This window comes from Paralichthys olivaceus, chromosome 17 (genome assembly GCF_024713975.1).
Source record: "Paralichthys olivaceus isolate ysfri-2021 chromosome 17, ASM2471397v2, whole genome shotgun sequence".
NCBI classification, from domain to species: domain Eukaryota; kingdom Metazoa; phylum Chordata; class Actinopteri; order Pleuronectiformes; family Paralichthyidae; genus Paralichthys; species Paralichthys olivaceus.
In genome coordinates this window covers 20,747,897-20,764,852 of record NC_091109.1, presented here as the reverse complement: position 1 = coordinate 20,764,852, position 16,956 = coordinate 20,747,897, and the positions used below count along the sequence as shown (strand labels likewise).

At 43.9% G+C, this 16,956-nt stretch overlaps 1 protein-coding gene across 7 annotated transcripts in view; it reads left to right on the top strand.

The window, feature by feature from the left end:
• arhgap21a (Rho GTPase activating protein 21a) overlaps positions 1 to 16,956 on the top strand; it is a 70,308-nt gene that overhangs the window by 18,412 nt on the left and 34,940 nt on the right. For 4 of the 7 annotated variants that reach the window (XM_069512048.1, XM_069512049.1, XM_069512047.1 and 1 more), the window contains exon 1: positions 13,215 to 13,663. The exons of the other annotated variants lie outside the window; for them this stretch is intronic. In XM_069512048.1, coding sequence (XP_069368149.1) covers positions 13,352 to 13,663 — 312 coding nt within the window. In that variant the 5' untranslated portion in view covers positions 13,215 to 13,351. Of the gene's footprint in view, positions 1 to 13,214; positions 13,664 to 16,956 lie in introns of those variants that run through there. 7 annotated transcript variants of the gene reach the window in all.

Here is a 16,956-nt window from a genome sequence, read left to right as displayed (position 1 = left end):
GGAGCTCAGCAGCTGCATCACAATGCCCACTTGAGGCGTAAATGTGAAAAAGTGCATACAAGAACAAGTTTAACGTGCATAAGGGGAATATTTTTGCTTTCACTCATCTCATTAAAGGTTCCAAAACATGATTTGTTTACATTGAAGTAACAAAACCTTTTAACAGATTAATTAATTACGACAGGATCAAACAAGGAAATCAGGTAATGTTGTTATCGAGTGACATAATCTGCAATCAGAGCAGGTTTAGGTGGGTGCAACAAAACATCAGGTTTATAACATAGGAGACTTTCCAACCACGAGTTAACGGTTTTTAAACCATGAGCACAATCCTTCCTTTACCTGACCTGATCATCCGCTTCCTCCAAACCTGCCCGAACCAAACCGTGATCACAGTGTTGTAGTCAGAGCGTTTCTTATCACGCACATGAGATCCAGCAGCCAGTTAACTGCAGTGACGGCCTCGGGCAGCAGAGCAGGGCTACAGTGTGGCCGTGGTGGAACATTTCTATCAATGGGATTGACTGAGTGAGGTTTGCTCAGTTTAGCAGCTGATCTCAGCTCTCCTAAAAGGATTAGAGTGGCTGAACCTATAGGGTAGACAGTGGGCATCCATTGACGGAACCTTGCTCCTCATACTCAATTTGTCCTTGCAAATTTAGACTGGCAAGCCAAAGTAACGAGCTCTGGATTTAGCTAACCTCCAATACTTTTACTGTCTCCTTACGCCTGCCAGATAATCGTGACCTGTTGCCCTGTCACTAATCCCCACTCCTCTGATGTTCCGCATATAATTGATAAGATATGAACAACTTGTTTGATGAATCCTCTCTGCTGCCGCTGCCGTTTCCTCAACTCGAGAGTCAGGCAGGTTAAAGGCAGGAAGCTCTTTACTGTGACTTAACATTACTTTTTATGGGAGGATACATTTATAGCTGCAACGCATAAAAACACCGTCTTTGTGATGTTCAGGAGAGACCTGATGAGTCTTGACAGTCGCAGAAAGTCAGGGAAAATATCAGAAACACATTTTGCGGTTTGAAACTGTTGTAGATTTATGATACGCAGTTTTTTTTTTTTTTCTAGTTGAAGCAGGTTTTTTTTTTTTTTGTTCGGACACACGGAAACCCTGTGAGTCAGTGCAACATTACTCTGAGAAGCAGTGGGTTCATCCGTCAAAGTCTCCATTAAGGCCAAGTGTCTTGTTTGGTGCTACTCACATGTGACCCTCGACCTTCAGCCTTAACCCTGTAACCCTACTTTCATTTTACTTGCCAGTGAAAGCTCATAGTGTGTGTGTGTGTGTGTGTGTGTGTGTGTGTGTGTGTGTGTGTACGTACGTGCATGCGTGTGTATCACCACAACATTATTATGTGTCGGTTCCAGAGTTCTCACTGGCCCGGTATAAATCATCCAATCTTTCGCCCTCAGATTAGGAACCGCTTTAATGCTCAGTCGGTGCTCACACACACACACACACACACACACACACACACACACACACAAACACACGCACACACTCCTGCCCCTCCTCCCACCCACATGAGCAAGTGACAGTCTGTGGCGTTTGCTGGTGAAGCCATCTGGTCCTCAATCTGGGCATGTTGTACCACCAGCAGCCTTTTCTTTTTCATCCTTTACACATCGGCTCCCACATGTGCCACATCCAAGCACTAACAACCGGTGCTGAGTCGCAGCTGTCGAAGTTCAACCTGCACATGCAATCCTTCTTTTCTTTTCGAGTTTATGTTTTCATCTGTGTTTGTTTGTTTGATATTTAACAGCATTACACAAAATCAACTGAGCGGATGATCAGGACACTTGGTTGAAGGATGTCGTATGGCTCATTCAATTGTGATGCGGATTCAGGATTATTATTTTTGACATTTTCACCAATTTCCCAGAGAATAATTCATATCGGTTATGAGTGTTAGGATTTGGTGCAGCTTGATTGAATTTAAGGAGATTGTTGAGTGCTAGTTAGAAATAATTCATTGTCTTAGCTTGTTTTTGTTTGATAGCAGCTGATTCTTTATCTCTATTTGTATGTATTTGTACATATTTGTTTATGTACTGTTGTATTATTAATGGCTGCTGTGAGGCAAGTTTTCCTTCAGGGTACAAGTGAATAAAGTGGAATAGTTAATAACCATTGAGAATTCCTCATTCGTGTCGGGAGTGATTGAAAATATTCATAATTTTTTTATATGGATTTCTACAGTGATAATAACACTTGTCTGTTCTGATAGTAGTTGCACAGAAGTTCATGTTAATCACCTTTAATTGATCCCTGTGCCACAACCATGAGGAGTGTCTGATGCACGTTAAGCACTGTGGAGTTTCCAGAACCTGCTGCTGTCAAACCCCTCTTCCAACATCCACCTGATGTTCGGAGTCTCAGCGTCACGGTCTCAGATTCTCTGCATCCTGAATCCACACTTGCCGTGTGTTCACACCAGCATGACGACAAGATGCAAAGTGACAAGTACTCGTTCATTTCAAATGACTTCTGGGAGACGAGTGGCAGAAGATGTTGGAGCAACGTCAAGTGGAGAGATGTCAGCAAGATGTAGTTTTATAAAGTATGGAGCGATTCTTTATTAAAAAGGACTTTGTTGAGTGCAAGAATTTAATTAAGTGCAACCTCTTCTGGTGAACATCTGTCTGCCTCCTACAGACAAACAAGGGGAGATGTGCCCTTGATGTTTGCTTTGACCCTTGAGGAGTTCAGTGAAGGGTGTGTGTGACAGTAAATTGACAAAGCACATTGTTGGATTGTTTCCTCTAAAGGGTTACTCATCAAGTCAACTTGAGTCAACTAATTTCCCCGAACTTATGAAGCACAGAAAGACAAACACACACACACACACAGAGTCGTCAGCCCTGCGGCCTCGGGGTCTCATCCCCCCTGGACAAACACGGGAGGAAAACATTCCAGTTTAGAATGGCTGAGCTGCTCCACGCTGCGAGACACGGAGAGCTAAATACTCTTTTATTCAGCTCATCTGGCAAAGCTTCTCATTATACAACCTGGTTTTGTTGGACAGAATAGAACAGGCCTAAGAAAAAGCAGCGACTGTTGTAGCTGTAAAGAGCCTCTGATGTCGGCCGTTAAAAGTGATGCAGCGTGGGTAAACAGTCTGGAAGAATGCTTTGATCCAACTTGATAATAGTGTGATGGCTCTTTTTGAATGAAGCAGAGCGATTTTTCACTCGAGTCAATTCATCATGTGAACTGGCGACTCGGTGACACACAGACGGACATCAAACAGCATCATTTTCAGAACCTTTTCCCACCAAGTGACGTTAGTGCTCCGCTCAAAGAAAACATTCTTCTCTCCTCTGCTAATACAGGACGTTTCTGTTCGGTCACACCTGCCCCGCCCTGAATAAATCCCATGTCTGTCTGTACGTCTGCAGCGGGTCATGTGAACTCTCTTGAACCCCCGCCCTGAACAGCAGCCCCGACTGACGTTAGCGACAACTACGTACTGTCCAAACCGTTTTTTAAGTGCATCATCTCCTGGGGCATCTGCATTCCTTTATTTTACCCTAAAGTCATGGCTTTCACTTCTCCCTCATGACCCTTATCGAACAATTTCTCGCCTATGTTCCCAGCTGCTCGCATCACGTTCTTATCCCCTTAGACTCGAGCCCGTAACCTCAAGCTCCAGCCCCGCAGTGACTCGGGTGAGAAGCACCAGCTGACATCAGACAGCAGCTCAGACGAGATGTTGAAAGAACTGTCTCTGATTGCGGCCGAGCTGAGCTGCAGAATTTAATCTTGGCCGTAAATCAGACCTGCATCCTCTCCGAGATGAAGCCAAAGGCACTCAGGAGGAACGCCTTTCTCTCCAGTCAGGCTGTGTGATCCTCTGTGGGGAATCTTTTCGTGAATGTTGTAATCATCACATCACAGACGGTTGTTTTGGTCGCTCATCTCCATGTCTGTGGCTCTGCCGAGCTGTTACATCCAAACACCAGCGTGGTTGTTGTAATTAGATGCAACGTGATGTCACCGACTCTGGACTTGTCTGTGCATGTCAGCGTCTTAATCGTTGCAGCCGCAGAGGTTAAACTCAAAGGACTGATGAAAAGCTGCACAGGGAGAAGAAAGAAGGGGGAGTTCAGAAGACGCCTCCTTGAGCAGAAAAGCGAGTGCTCCAACTCAGGTCATGTTTACACATGGGGAAAGCACCATGGTGTTTTCCATGGACCATCATGCCTCTGTCAATCACTACAGGCATCCACAGCGAGCCAGAGAGAACATTTTCTTCATCTCTTCCTCCCTCTGTTTCTCTCATTTTCTCTCTCGCCATGCTCCCTCACTCTCACTCTGCTGCTGGATCATAATAGCGGTGTAATTTACAGCTCTTGGTCAGCCCGGGGCTTTGTGTGTGTGTGTGAGTGTGTGAGTGTGTGTGTGTGTGTGTGTGTGCGTGTGTGTGTGTGTGTGTGTGTGTTGTTCAAAGGGCGTGTCCCACAGCCTTCATCAGTGCTGGCTCCAGTGCAGAGCGCCTCTATTCATAACCAATACCAGATCTGTCCCATACCAAATCTGTTACAGTCCACTGAATGCCTTCACAATAACGCAATGGCAGTGGTATTGTATATTAAAATGTTGTCTTGTAGGAATGTTTACCTTTCCATATAATGTAATTATAGCTTGAACATCATTATGCACAAGAATTAAAAAAAAAAAAAAAAAAAAAAACAACAGATCTTCGAATGTTTTGAAACTGCAGCTATCGTCATGGCAATCAACATCTGAATGGATGTTTGAATACTTTGAGTATTTTCTTTCAAATACGATTTTTGTTATTGTATATTTAAGTCAAGTTTTAAAATAGAGAAAAGAAACAAACGGGGGAGAAATTGATTTGATGAATATTGTCATTTTTGCTTGATAAATTGATGGAACATTGATAATCCAAATGTTTTTTTCTTGTGATTGTTTATTGTTCCGGGCACCGGAGGAAACATGACCACGTCCTGTTAGTCATTAAATATATGTAACTTCAGCCACTAGGGGTCTCTGAATCAAAACACGGTGTTTGAGCTTTACTCACAGAGCCTCAGCGATAGAACGAGCAACAAACAATCACGATCCATTACGAGTGACCAATTCAAACAAAGTAGAGAAAAACAGATGACTGGCTAATGTTGTATTTTTCCTTCGTCCTTCGTCGTTTGTCCTCGAAGTTATAGCAGAGACGGGCAAAGCTACGAGTTAAGTGGATTTGACACAATTAAAAAGTGATTATTAATGAAGAACAGGTTATGTGTTGTATCTTTAAAGAGACAAAAGTCTAGAAAAGTTTATTCATGGGGATCAACCCGTGGGGTCCAAACACAGTGAGCCGGTCCTGAACGCAGACCCAGCTTCCCGCTGCAGAGCTGTGGGTTCAAACTTGTTCATGTGGGACGACTATAATAATCACAATAAAGAGAACAGCAGCTGCTGTTTTGTCTGCAGGAGCTTAAACTGCAGCTAAAACACATGGTCACAGCCGACGCACATGACAGAAGTAAACACGAGATTAACACACGTGGCAACAGAGTTCATATCAACTTGAATATTTCATATTCCATTACGCGATAAAGACTATTTTTAGAGGTCTGGAGCATCTCGGCAGCCGCTTATGAATTTTAAATGGCAGTTCTGAATATTTCACCAGTCGACCAGAATAGCCCGGTTGGATGCAAGAGATGAGATGTGTGGTATTTCCTGGCTGGATGCAGACAGAGGTTATTGTGTACTCTTTGCTTTATCTTTTGCACGTGTGTCGGGCTCATGGTTTTCATGACTAATTAATTAGTATGTTATTTTTCAAATTCATTTTAATCACTTGTGAATAATAGTTGCAGAATGTCCTTTTTTCTGTCGTTTCAGCTTCAAATGTTTAGATTTAATCAGTTTTTAAACCTATATTTTTTCATACATGTTTTTGCTCCAGCAGTTAGTCACAACCTGGTTTGATTTATCCTCATTTTACTGAATTGACATCTTGATGAATGAGGTTTCATTATGCGGAGCCCCACAGAGCTGCGTGTGTGTTCACCTGACTGGGCCCTGCTCTCTCTCCATGTGTGTTGTCACCCACTACACTGTAAATATGCATCCGTCAGGCGTGTGTCTGGAATGAGGGGAGCCTCCGCCCTCTGCCTTCCTCTTGAGTCTGCAGCCGTCCGACCTCAAACCTCAGCCGAGGGAATTCAAAGATCGGTTTACACTTCTGCTATATGGGCCCTTTATGAAGCTCGGGGCAGGGCACTAACGGCAGTGTCATAGTCTGTTAAAGGAACCTTTCAGACGGCTGGAAAAGGCTGAGTGACTTAGTTTACATTCAGGGTGGATAGGATAGTCTATGTCCCATTCTCAAGCCGTAGCAGCCTCGCTGAGTGAATCGGCTGTTTGTCCATGTGTCTGATTAATTCTGCCTATGTGGAGTTTCCAGACTTGGCGTTGGTGTAGGGTGTTGGGTGAGATGTGGATAGAATAGTGGTGTCCTGTATAAGGTGAATCCTGAGTCACTGAACAGACCCTAAAGAGCCACACTGAAGCTCGAACTCCATGTTTGACGTCTTAAATCTGCCCCAGGAACTGAACTTGACTGATTTATCTGATGATCGACAACATGGACGATTAAGAGAGAAAAAAGAAGATGAGGAATCAAATTATTGGTTGTTCGCTTTTTCATCATTAAACCAAGTAAGATTAGCGCTGTGTGGAAGCAGAGCCTGGTCAGATGTTACATGTTGACCCGTGGAGATTGACCTCACATCACCACGTCCGTCTGACGGGAGTACAACTGTGTCTTCATTAGCTCGTTCTCGTGTCACTAACTTTGTGGATTCTCTCTGAGGGGGAAACTGTGCGAGTCGGAGAGATGCAATAATTAAACATCCACAGAAAATGTAGTTTTTATTTTTTATTTGGGAGAGGTCGGGCTGTCATTAGAAACACCTTTGTTCCTTTTTCTTCTTTTTCTGCGAGCAGCTGCTGAGGAGTGAATGAGTCGCCGACTGAATGCTTGATTGGCAGAGGCATTTGTCTGTAGGTGTCCAGGGACTTCTGGAGACAATTGTCCAAATCAAGCCGAGCTCCTTCACTGGGGGAGTTTGCTAATGCACCAGGCTCATGCAAACCACCCACCCCTCCACCCTCTGGGCCCAGGGCTTTGTCTTCCTCTGTGATTTTGGGAGAGTGTCCAGCCTGTAAACTCTCCCTGAAGGAAATCCCCTGTGTTTTTTTTCTTCTCTCCTGGACTTTTGAAGCAGTTGTGCTTCTCTCCTCTGCGTCTCCATAGCAAACTGTGAATTTTGATGGTTGTTTTTGCCAGTGGTGATGCACTGGCTCATAAATATGTCGTGGGCATGACTCACAGCGAGTTAAAGTGGTAGCTTATGGAGTTGCATCAGGACTGTGTTTGATTTGGACGCGTCTTATAAATGAACAGAAAGCCGATGCCAGCTTCTTTCTCACAACCAAAGCATGTGCGAGAGAAGGCACCGATTTTATTGTTTTTGGATTTTAACCTTGAGGACATTTAAATGGTGGCTCACGCGTTTATTGTAACATGACCTAATCTTTTATTCACGAAGGAAAAATTGTGGGGTAATAATGTGTCTGATCATATCAGTGCAAAATCTTGATGGATGGTGAACATTGGCAGTTTTTGTAAGAGGAACTGGAAACAGTTGTACACATTGGCTCACTTTACCTGGATGTCAACATGTTAACTATTGACTTCATTCAGTGTAAGAAATCATTTCCATCATGGTGTTTACATGTGTTGCTTACAGAATATTTGATTCATATTCCCACGTACATGTTTTGGAGCAAAGCCTGATTATTCCACCAGTTTCGAAAACACAACCTGAAATAGTTTTAGGTGCTACTTTATACCATTTTGGGTTTTTTCTTTTATTTCAGTGGTACAAAAAACAAATTATCTTTATCAGGATATGATTCATCCAAGCTGCTGCAATTTTATTTTCCCTTTAAGTCAGAAGCTTCCCATGCAGCCTGTTTCAGATTAAATAAAATTTAGACAAACTGTTTTATTCCCAAATGCAAAAAGCTTCACTCACTCAATTTGTTGTTCTTTTTTATTCTGCCTCAGTTTCTGCTCTTCACTCCAGGAAAGGAAGTCTTTGCATCACAAACACCCTCCTTCCCTCCCTCCTCCCAGCATATTGGCAGATGAGAGTGCTGTAAAATTATATTATGGCTCCTACCTGACTCCACTATTACCGTCTACACCCAGATTATCGGCCTGCAACAAGATCTCTCTGCTTGAATATCTGCCTGATCAGCTCTTTGCAGTCTGCAAACCTCTACAGGGTCGTCGCTTGTAGGGTTTATACCCCTCGAAACCCCCCAGAGGGGGCGTTATGAAGAGGGGCTTTATGGATGTGCAGTGGTGTGGGCGCAGAGTCGGAGCAGTCTGTTCCCTGGCCCTCATTAGCCAGTCCTTTGTTACAGTAAGCCATACCTCGCGGAGCCCAGATGCAGCATGTCCAGATTAGATCTCACACCCACCAGGAGTCCTGAAAAGCCGCCCCCTGAATCGAGCCTAATCCGCCTGCAATACTTTCTCCCTTCTTCTGTCTCTCTCTACCACACACAAACACACACATTCACAGCTGCAGATACATAAACTTTGGACCATTTGGAGACTTAAAAATGTCTTATTGTACTTTTCAGAGTCCTGCCAGTGCCCTGTGTCTTTAATCCTCGTCCAGAGATCCCGTCAGCTGCTTGCGGTCCGCATGCCCCTTTTTTTCTCCTTTGTGACACGTATCAGAGCAGCAGATTATCATCTAATAAATCCTACACTCCCAGATTTGAGTGGATTAAAATAAAAAGGCATCTCATGAAGCAGCCTGGTTTTCATTTTGCGGTGTTTTCCACAAATGTAAACATCTGAAACGAGTTTTGGGGGAAACACAGGTTTTGCTGTTTTAATGTCAAAACAAACAGAACAGCAACTTTTCCTCTCACCAGTTTTGCTTCTTTAGCATTTCCCAATCTACAATCCGGACTTGTGTTTTTCGGTCAATCAGCACACCAGTAATGTGATACCAGTGAAAAGACTCACAAGTGGTCTTAAAAGCCCCTAAATAGCTTGTCAGTTTCTCCATCCTTGTCTTTTATTTCACCACAGCCGCAGTCTGGATGTTGTCTTTGGCCCTGGCATGTGATGCTGTGTGAAGCCACAAAGCCATTTGTGGAATTATCAGCAGGGGGACTCCGAGACCATATTGCAGTGCGTTGGGTCCAGCCGCGAGTGGTAACGGTGCAACAACAACAAGGGGCAGCGACAAAGACCTCCTAAATGTTCCAACACATCCATCAGCTATTCACAGCGCCACCTTCTACACCCGCTGGTAGAATTTCACAAGCGTCTGTGGCCACGCTTAAATTGATTTTATCAACTGGACCACACGGGTATTATTAGTTTTTGCGGCTTTGCTTGGGCCGGCAGCAACGCTCACAATTTACACCTCTGTGTAAACTCATAAACTTCTTCAAAGCTTTTTCCTGGATGGTGTTAAAGAGCTGTTGACATTTTATGTTTGAACACGGACTTCGTCCTAATTAACCTGTTGCTGCTGCTGCTGCCTTTTATCTGTGTTACATCAAAGTACACTTCAAATATTTGTCCTGGATCACCACAATTACCAGTTTGTCGAAAATATAATCACCGGATTAGTCATTATTGGAAAAATCCACACGTTTAATGAACTTTATTAACATTTGGCAACTTCTAAATGACTTTGTTCAACTTTGTTCAACGAATGCAAACTACACTCGGCTGGATCAGTTCGTTGGCCTACGAGCGTTGCACAAGTTGTTATCTTCACAGGCTTTTATTCAAGCTTTTCCCTTACCCAATCAAATCACACCCTATCATGCAGTTGTCATGGAATCAGATAAACGCTTCTGTATCCACGTAGGTGTTTAAACTCCTGGAAGCTGCTGCAGCAACAGATTATTTCAGTGCAACTGCAGCTGCAAGTTTGTATTTATACACACTCTATACGAGTAAAGGTGACGTTTCCAGAGACGGATGTATTTACACCTTTTAAATATCGCATCTCTCTGCAGTCCGCTTTAAATGTTTCTGCATTTTATCCCAGCTGATGAGAGACATGTTACGGCAGGCAGGTTCGAACCCAAAACCTTCTTGCTGTGAAGTGACAGTGCCAACCGCTGTACCACTACGTCGCCCCAGTTTAAAATATATCCTTCAAAATGACCATACAACTGAATCAACAAAAACTGAACATTTTAACCAGCATGGAGGAGGATATTTAGTTTGCACACAGCCAAACCCAGAACACACACATACAAGTCTTTCCTTTCAGTTTTGCTCTTTATTTACACATCAAACTATGCACATCCATCCGCACGTCCGCGGGATCGCTGTCGACTCCAGTGCTCGTCCGCGCCAGAAGAAAGTCGGAGGACGTGAGCTCAATGCCTCGAATCACCTAGATACTGTTTGCTTTGCTTCATGAAACACTGATCTACACATAAACACATCGACAAAAACATTGAAATCACATGGGCGCCCCCGGAGAACAACACCCGAGTCCAGTGGCCGACATTGTTGTGGTCTGGTTCGTTTCCACGGCAACGGCATAATATTTCTGGGCGGCATGTCTCGTTTTTGTGTCTGCATGGCACCAAATCCACGTCTTAGCCAACAGGAATTCCATTCAGGGATCTTTTTTCTTATCATGTGTTTTAGATTTAGAGGAGTTCAGAGACACATACATGATGTGGTTTGAAACCCTGTGAGAGTCAGATGTGCATTAGCGCAGGTGAGAAGTATTGTTTGACTGGAAATTGTACCTCTAACGTGGGCTCATAATGCTTTTGTGAAAATGGAAACATGTGACACGATCGAATCCTTGTCTTGGCTTCTACAGGTCAAATGTCTTCAACTGGACGTGTTTGGCGACATCTATTTCTGCCGTTCTTTCCATACAGAACACCACATGCTATATTTGAGTGGAGTGAATGTGGTAACAAGATGCTCATAACCAAACGGCTGAGAGGGAACATTCCACGACTGGATTCCTGATGTTGTTTTGATGGTCGCTGCTGTGTCGGAAGGCAAATATTCCTCAGATTCAAAATAGACCAGTGTGTGCATTTTCATGATTTTTTTCAAACCACACCTGCTCCTGAAGGATTTGCATTAGCTGTTGTTGGAAGTGAACCAGTCAATTTAAGATTATAGGACAAACTGTTCAACTAATAACTCACCGTGAATAGAGACCCCGCTCAGACCTGGTATTAACATCCGTCTTGTGTGATCTGATCACAATTAAACATTTGAACACACGCAAATGTGTCCTGGGCCACATATGAAGGAAATGCTACTCAGCAGTTGCAGTTTTTTATGCCTCTCAGTGTCCATACGTCCATTTGTTTGTTGCCACCGACACAATGTCAACAATTCAGCCCCTCCTCACTTGACTCACACTTTCTAAAAACAACTTAATTTGGTCTTTGGTTATTTGCATATAGAGCTGGGAAGTGAGATCTGATCACAAATCATAGGAGAACCATTCAAGACACATTTTTATGTCAGGTGTGAACAGACCAGCGTAGTGCGTTAGGAGGGATGCGAATGTCAAAGCTGAAAATGGTCATAGAGGTGCTGCATTTCAAAATGAACATATTAAGATTATTATTGGAGGTTTAGTATCAGGCCATCCACCAGCCCAGAGTCCCGATGTTACTATTGGAGCAGCACAAATGCTCCAGAGAGCCCTGAGATGAAAATGTGATTAAATATTAAATTGATGTTTTGGCCGTGCGCTCTACCCGAGAGATTTACTAAAAGGTATCATCAGGGCTGAGTCCGTCCCGCTCCCAAACATCTCACTGCTCCTTAAAATAAAGGCGGTTGCCAAGCCTCTGTGGAGTTTGTTTTCCTTGCAGCATTGAGGAGGTTTTCACAGCTTTAGCCTCTTATGTAACACTACAAGGCAAGTGTGGAGGGAGAATAGGTGGCTGCAGGGTTTAGGTAGACATGTTTGTTTGGGCTGTAATTCAAAGCAAAGTCATTTCAGTGAGGATTTTAACTATATTTGAACAAATTGTCATTTGTTCCCATTGTTCCATCAATACCCACACAAGTGTTTTCAATCATTTTATGTCAGGTTGAAGAGGAAGATGCTATGAGGAGTCAGATTAAAGAGGAATCTGGCAAATGTAATCTTTAATCTTTCACCAAACTTTGTCTATTGCTGCAAAAAAGAAAGAGTAACATTCATTGATCCTGATGGGAAAAGAAATCTGGCATATTTATGGGACTGGCATCAATGTGATTGTGCTTGACTGGATGCTGCTTGACTGAATTTAAAGGGACTGTTGGGTCTTGGCGGTGAAATGTAATGTTTAACATGTCTTTGCTCTATTGGAACAGTTAGTAAAGTCATCCAAAGGCAGAGGCTGTTTAACGAGACGTCCTCTACACATTAGATCTGTTGTTTAAGCTCATCCTTATGTAACAATGTTTATCTGCATCGTCTCTATAGAGTTACTGTGGTACTCTCTGACCTCCATGTGCACCACACGGTTATTAGTTCTTGGTAGTTGCCAGATGAGCTGCAGGCACGCAGAGGTGGGTGGGTTTGGTTGCTGTACATTTTTATTCCTTATAGATTTCACAGAACACACATGCCTCCTTATCTGCATTAGCTCCACTTGACTTCTTCCACTCAGAAAACAGTCCTGTGTTATTCCTGTCTCCCGGCAGACAGCAGCTCTGTGGTGCCGGTTTATTCCGACTCTAAAAACTTTTTTTCTTTTCATACTTAACTCTCTTGTCTTGTGTGCGTCTTGTCTTCTCCTCTCATGCGTTCTCGTGATTTATTGATCAGCCTCAACGTTTGAGTCTCTGTTAGAGGTTGGCAGTGGAAGAGGTGAGTTAAGAGAGAGCGATGAAGGAGACAGGAAAGGAAGAGAATTCAGGCCGCCCGGTGTGTGTGTGTGTGTATACTTCAGAGAGAGGTTTGTGTGGAGAGTGGGTGGGTGCGTCAGGCAGTCGGACTGCTGCTCTCCGCACTGCATTCAGCTGCTCTCCTCTCGGCTGAGTGGAAACATCATGTGTCTGTGGGACGCCCAGAGGAACAGCCCTGTTTCTCCGAACTGAGACCAGAGCAGGCATTCAGGGACGGGCTGAGGACGAGAGAGGAAACAAAATGAACTCAGCCAAAAACTTGGAGTAGACGGTACAGAGGGAAAGAGGAAGTTAAGGAGCATTTTTGAGGATAGCTTTCATCCATTCTGCCATCTGGTCTCAACCACCTCGGACTTGGCTATGCCATGCTGGCCCAGAGGAACGGGCTACCTCCAGGCTGTAAGCCAGTTCCGCTGAAGGATCACTCTGACCTGCGGGATGTGGACGTGAATGCTGTGGGGTGCTGCTCCCTCTCTTCCTCCCCGTCATCTGGGGGTTGTCCGTGGGCTCGGCTGGCCGGGGTGGATGGCTGCCTGTCAGAGCCGTACTGTCTTTGGTTCCAGCTTTTGGCCAGAGCCTACTGGGGCGAGGTGGAGCTTGGTCTCACCAGTCCCAACCGCAGCGTGTCTTGGGCTCGGCTTCGAGAAGCCTCTAGGAAGAACTGCGTCCGATCCCGGGTAAGGACAGTTAGGTGATGTGTGATGGATGAGCATCCTTTTGACTCTGGGAACGTCAGAGCCAAGTCGCGTTACGGTTTCGAAGCATTTGCTGTTACTTACATGAAATATTGGTTTAAGGGCTATCAGTGTCTGGCAGAGGCATATAGGTTTACATAGGAAGCATTTGAGAAGGGGGAGAGGTGAGGGGCAGCTACACTTTGTTGTGCCATCTGAGGAATTTAGCGTGCGTCATCCTGTGCTACAGCAGCAGAGCAGTCCTGTTTCACTGACCAATATCTTTCGTAATATAAGTGCGTGTCAGGGTTTTAGGTTTCGTTCATTGTTATTGGTCCCTATGGTGTATTCACAGTGCCTCTTTGCTGTGTGTTGTCAGAGGAGGATAATGTTTATTTTACAGCTGTGTGTATGCAGCAGCTTCATTTTCATAGTTTCCTCTGACATATCCCAACAGCCCCAAACTTTTTTATAATACACACTGAGGCTTGCAGGAATGAAGTCATTGTTCAGTGAATGAGCAAAGTGGGGGAGGTAAAGGCACATTTTCCTTCCTATATATTGAACAAGGAGGGTGACTAATGTGGTCAAAGAGGGAGAGATGTTTGGAAAGAAAAGGAGAGAACGGGAGGGAGTGAAGGAGGTAGATCCATGTGGTCAGACGACCAAGGGGTGACTCACAGATAAAAAAAAATAGATAAATAAAAAAGAAAACATGTGGAAAAAGCTGAGTCCACAAGTAATGACATTCAAATTCACTCATATACATAAAGAAACAGAAGAGGCCATGCAAATGCACCATCCTGCAGCCTGAGGCACCATATGGCAGCGCACAGATCAAAAAACCCTGTTTTGATGAACAGATTGCATGCATAATTAAATGGTATTAATCAGGTAATTGTGTGAGCTTGTTTGGATCAGATTTACAGTATTGTCCCCTGAATATCAGACTCTTTTACTGAGGGATTGTGGGAACTTATGGCAGCACTGAGAAGCTGTACTTTCCCTTCATGTTTTGCTGTGCTGTTGCTTTTCTTGCTGTATAATTCAATATGTTATATATAGAGAGAGAGAGATGGAAAGTGTGTGTGTGTGTGTCTCAGGCTCAGTCTCAGTCACGGGGCATTCGAGTCAGATGGCTTAGCTATTGCATAATACAACATTAAATTTTAAGCGTGAAATCAAAACAAACAGCTGAGTTGGCCTGTGTCAGCTCCTTTCCTTTCTTTCCCTCCTCTTCCTCTCTCTGTTACATTATGGACTTCCAGCTCTGCACCACTTGGGTATTGGTGGTGATTTCACCAGTCATACCATTAAGCCCACACCCATCCCTCTCTCCAGAGGCCTCCCTACATCTGCTGCTCCCAGACAGGCAGAGGAGAGGTGTGGAAGGAGAAGCCAGAGGGGAGAATGTCTTTGTTTTGGATCCATAAGCTGAGATGTATTTTGGTAGGAGAAGAGCCCAGCGGCGAGATCTGGGATTGAGGCTGAAACTCTTGGCAGGCCCGCACACAGCCAAGAGTCACGATAGTAGTGTGAGCAATAACCGCTAACGCACGCCCTGCGGTGCAGTGGTTCAGCTCTGTCGTGACTTTGATGATGGATGTGACGTCTCACTGCTCAGGCAGCTCTCAGCAGTAGAGATCAGGGAGGCTTTTTCAGTGATCACACATTGCACGGTTGTTTTGATAAAGAATGACTTAATACTTCCTGTTATATGTTTAAAGATGAGATAAATCTGAGGTTTAAAACCTTTAGAAAAAACTGTCCGACAACTATGCGGGAAAAAAAATCCAAGCTGACGTTGGCTAACTGGGAAAGTCACTGCTCATTTTTTCAGGTTTCATAATAAAAGCTGATCACTGCACTCACCTTAAAAATGCATTTATTGTGAAACACGTGCAGGAAGTGGTAAATTATCTGCAGTTAGCTTATCGCTGTAAACGTCTGGAGAGATGAGACTGAAGCAGAAACTGTGTGTCGTATAGATGTGTTTGTCTAACATCATACTCTCACTTCCTCATCTTCAGCTTAGCACCAGTTTCCACTTTAACCAGTGTAAAACAAATTTCAGCTTTTTGTTGTCGAACATTTAAAATCACTGTTGACGCCGGGCACGTGTTATGCAGGCGTAAATGCAATGTTACGCAAGCTGAGAGCCGCCAGCATTTAACGTGTTGTTTTGATCCTGTGTTAGTCACAGTAGGAATGTAGAAGATAAGTCTGTCATCATGCAAACACTCCAAAAAGCCCTGTAAAGCCCTGAATGTGCAATAACTAAAGCCATATGTATGTTGGAGTGGCGCTCAGGGCAGCGCAAATGTGACTTGTACTGCTACAAATTCAGTTCCTGCATTGAGAGCCAAACAGCAGGAACTAAATATTTGACTTCATTTATGGCGCCTGTCGCCACCATTATAACAGTTATCATGTAGCAGCACCAGGTGTGACGAGTGATATGTTTCCTCTTCTGTTTGCCGAAGACATCCAGTGCATTCAGACTCATTGTGGGTTGAGCCTCAGTTGATGACATATACGTCATAATCACCTGACGCTGTCAAGGAGTTAAATGATCGGGTAAATCATAGTTGCAGAGGAGTTATTTTCTATATGAGACACGTATATGCCTTTTAGTTTTTAGCTCTGTGACACAAAATCGAGTGTGAATCCGCCATCGTTTACAAACGCAGCCAACAAATGCATCCTTCCATTCCTGAGCATCAGGTGGATCCGTCTCAGGCCAACTTATCCCAGGATTCATTGTGCACCAGTGATGAAGCCAATAAGCTAAGCAATGCGGGCGACCGAGCTGCAGAAAGTGTTGAGGCTCGGAATAGTTAATGATGATTTCAGTTTAGTCTGTGCAATCTACGAAGGGATAGAAGGTATACAGAGTTATATGGAGGCTATAAGAAGATGTGCGTAGGGACAGAGGTTATACTAAAGTCTATGAATGGAGAGAATGAAGTGCTAGGAAGGGTTAGAAGGTAAAGGAAGGTCTACTGAGAAGTTCCCAGAAAGATGAAGTCTCTTGATGGGGACACAGCTATAGTGTTTGGACTGCAGGTCAAACATTCTCCACCTACACAAAAACACTTTTTTGCAGATTATAGCCAAAAAATGATCATCAATCATTTTACACAATATTTCTTAACACAGAAAAGCCCTGCAACCTATGTTTGAACATCAACCCTTCTTCTTCTTGCTCATCTGTTTCCCAAAAATACAAACCTTGACCACCAAGTGTCACCCTGTTATTCAAGAATCGCCAACAAGGGATTTCTGGTATGTTTAAA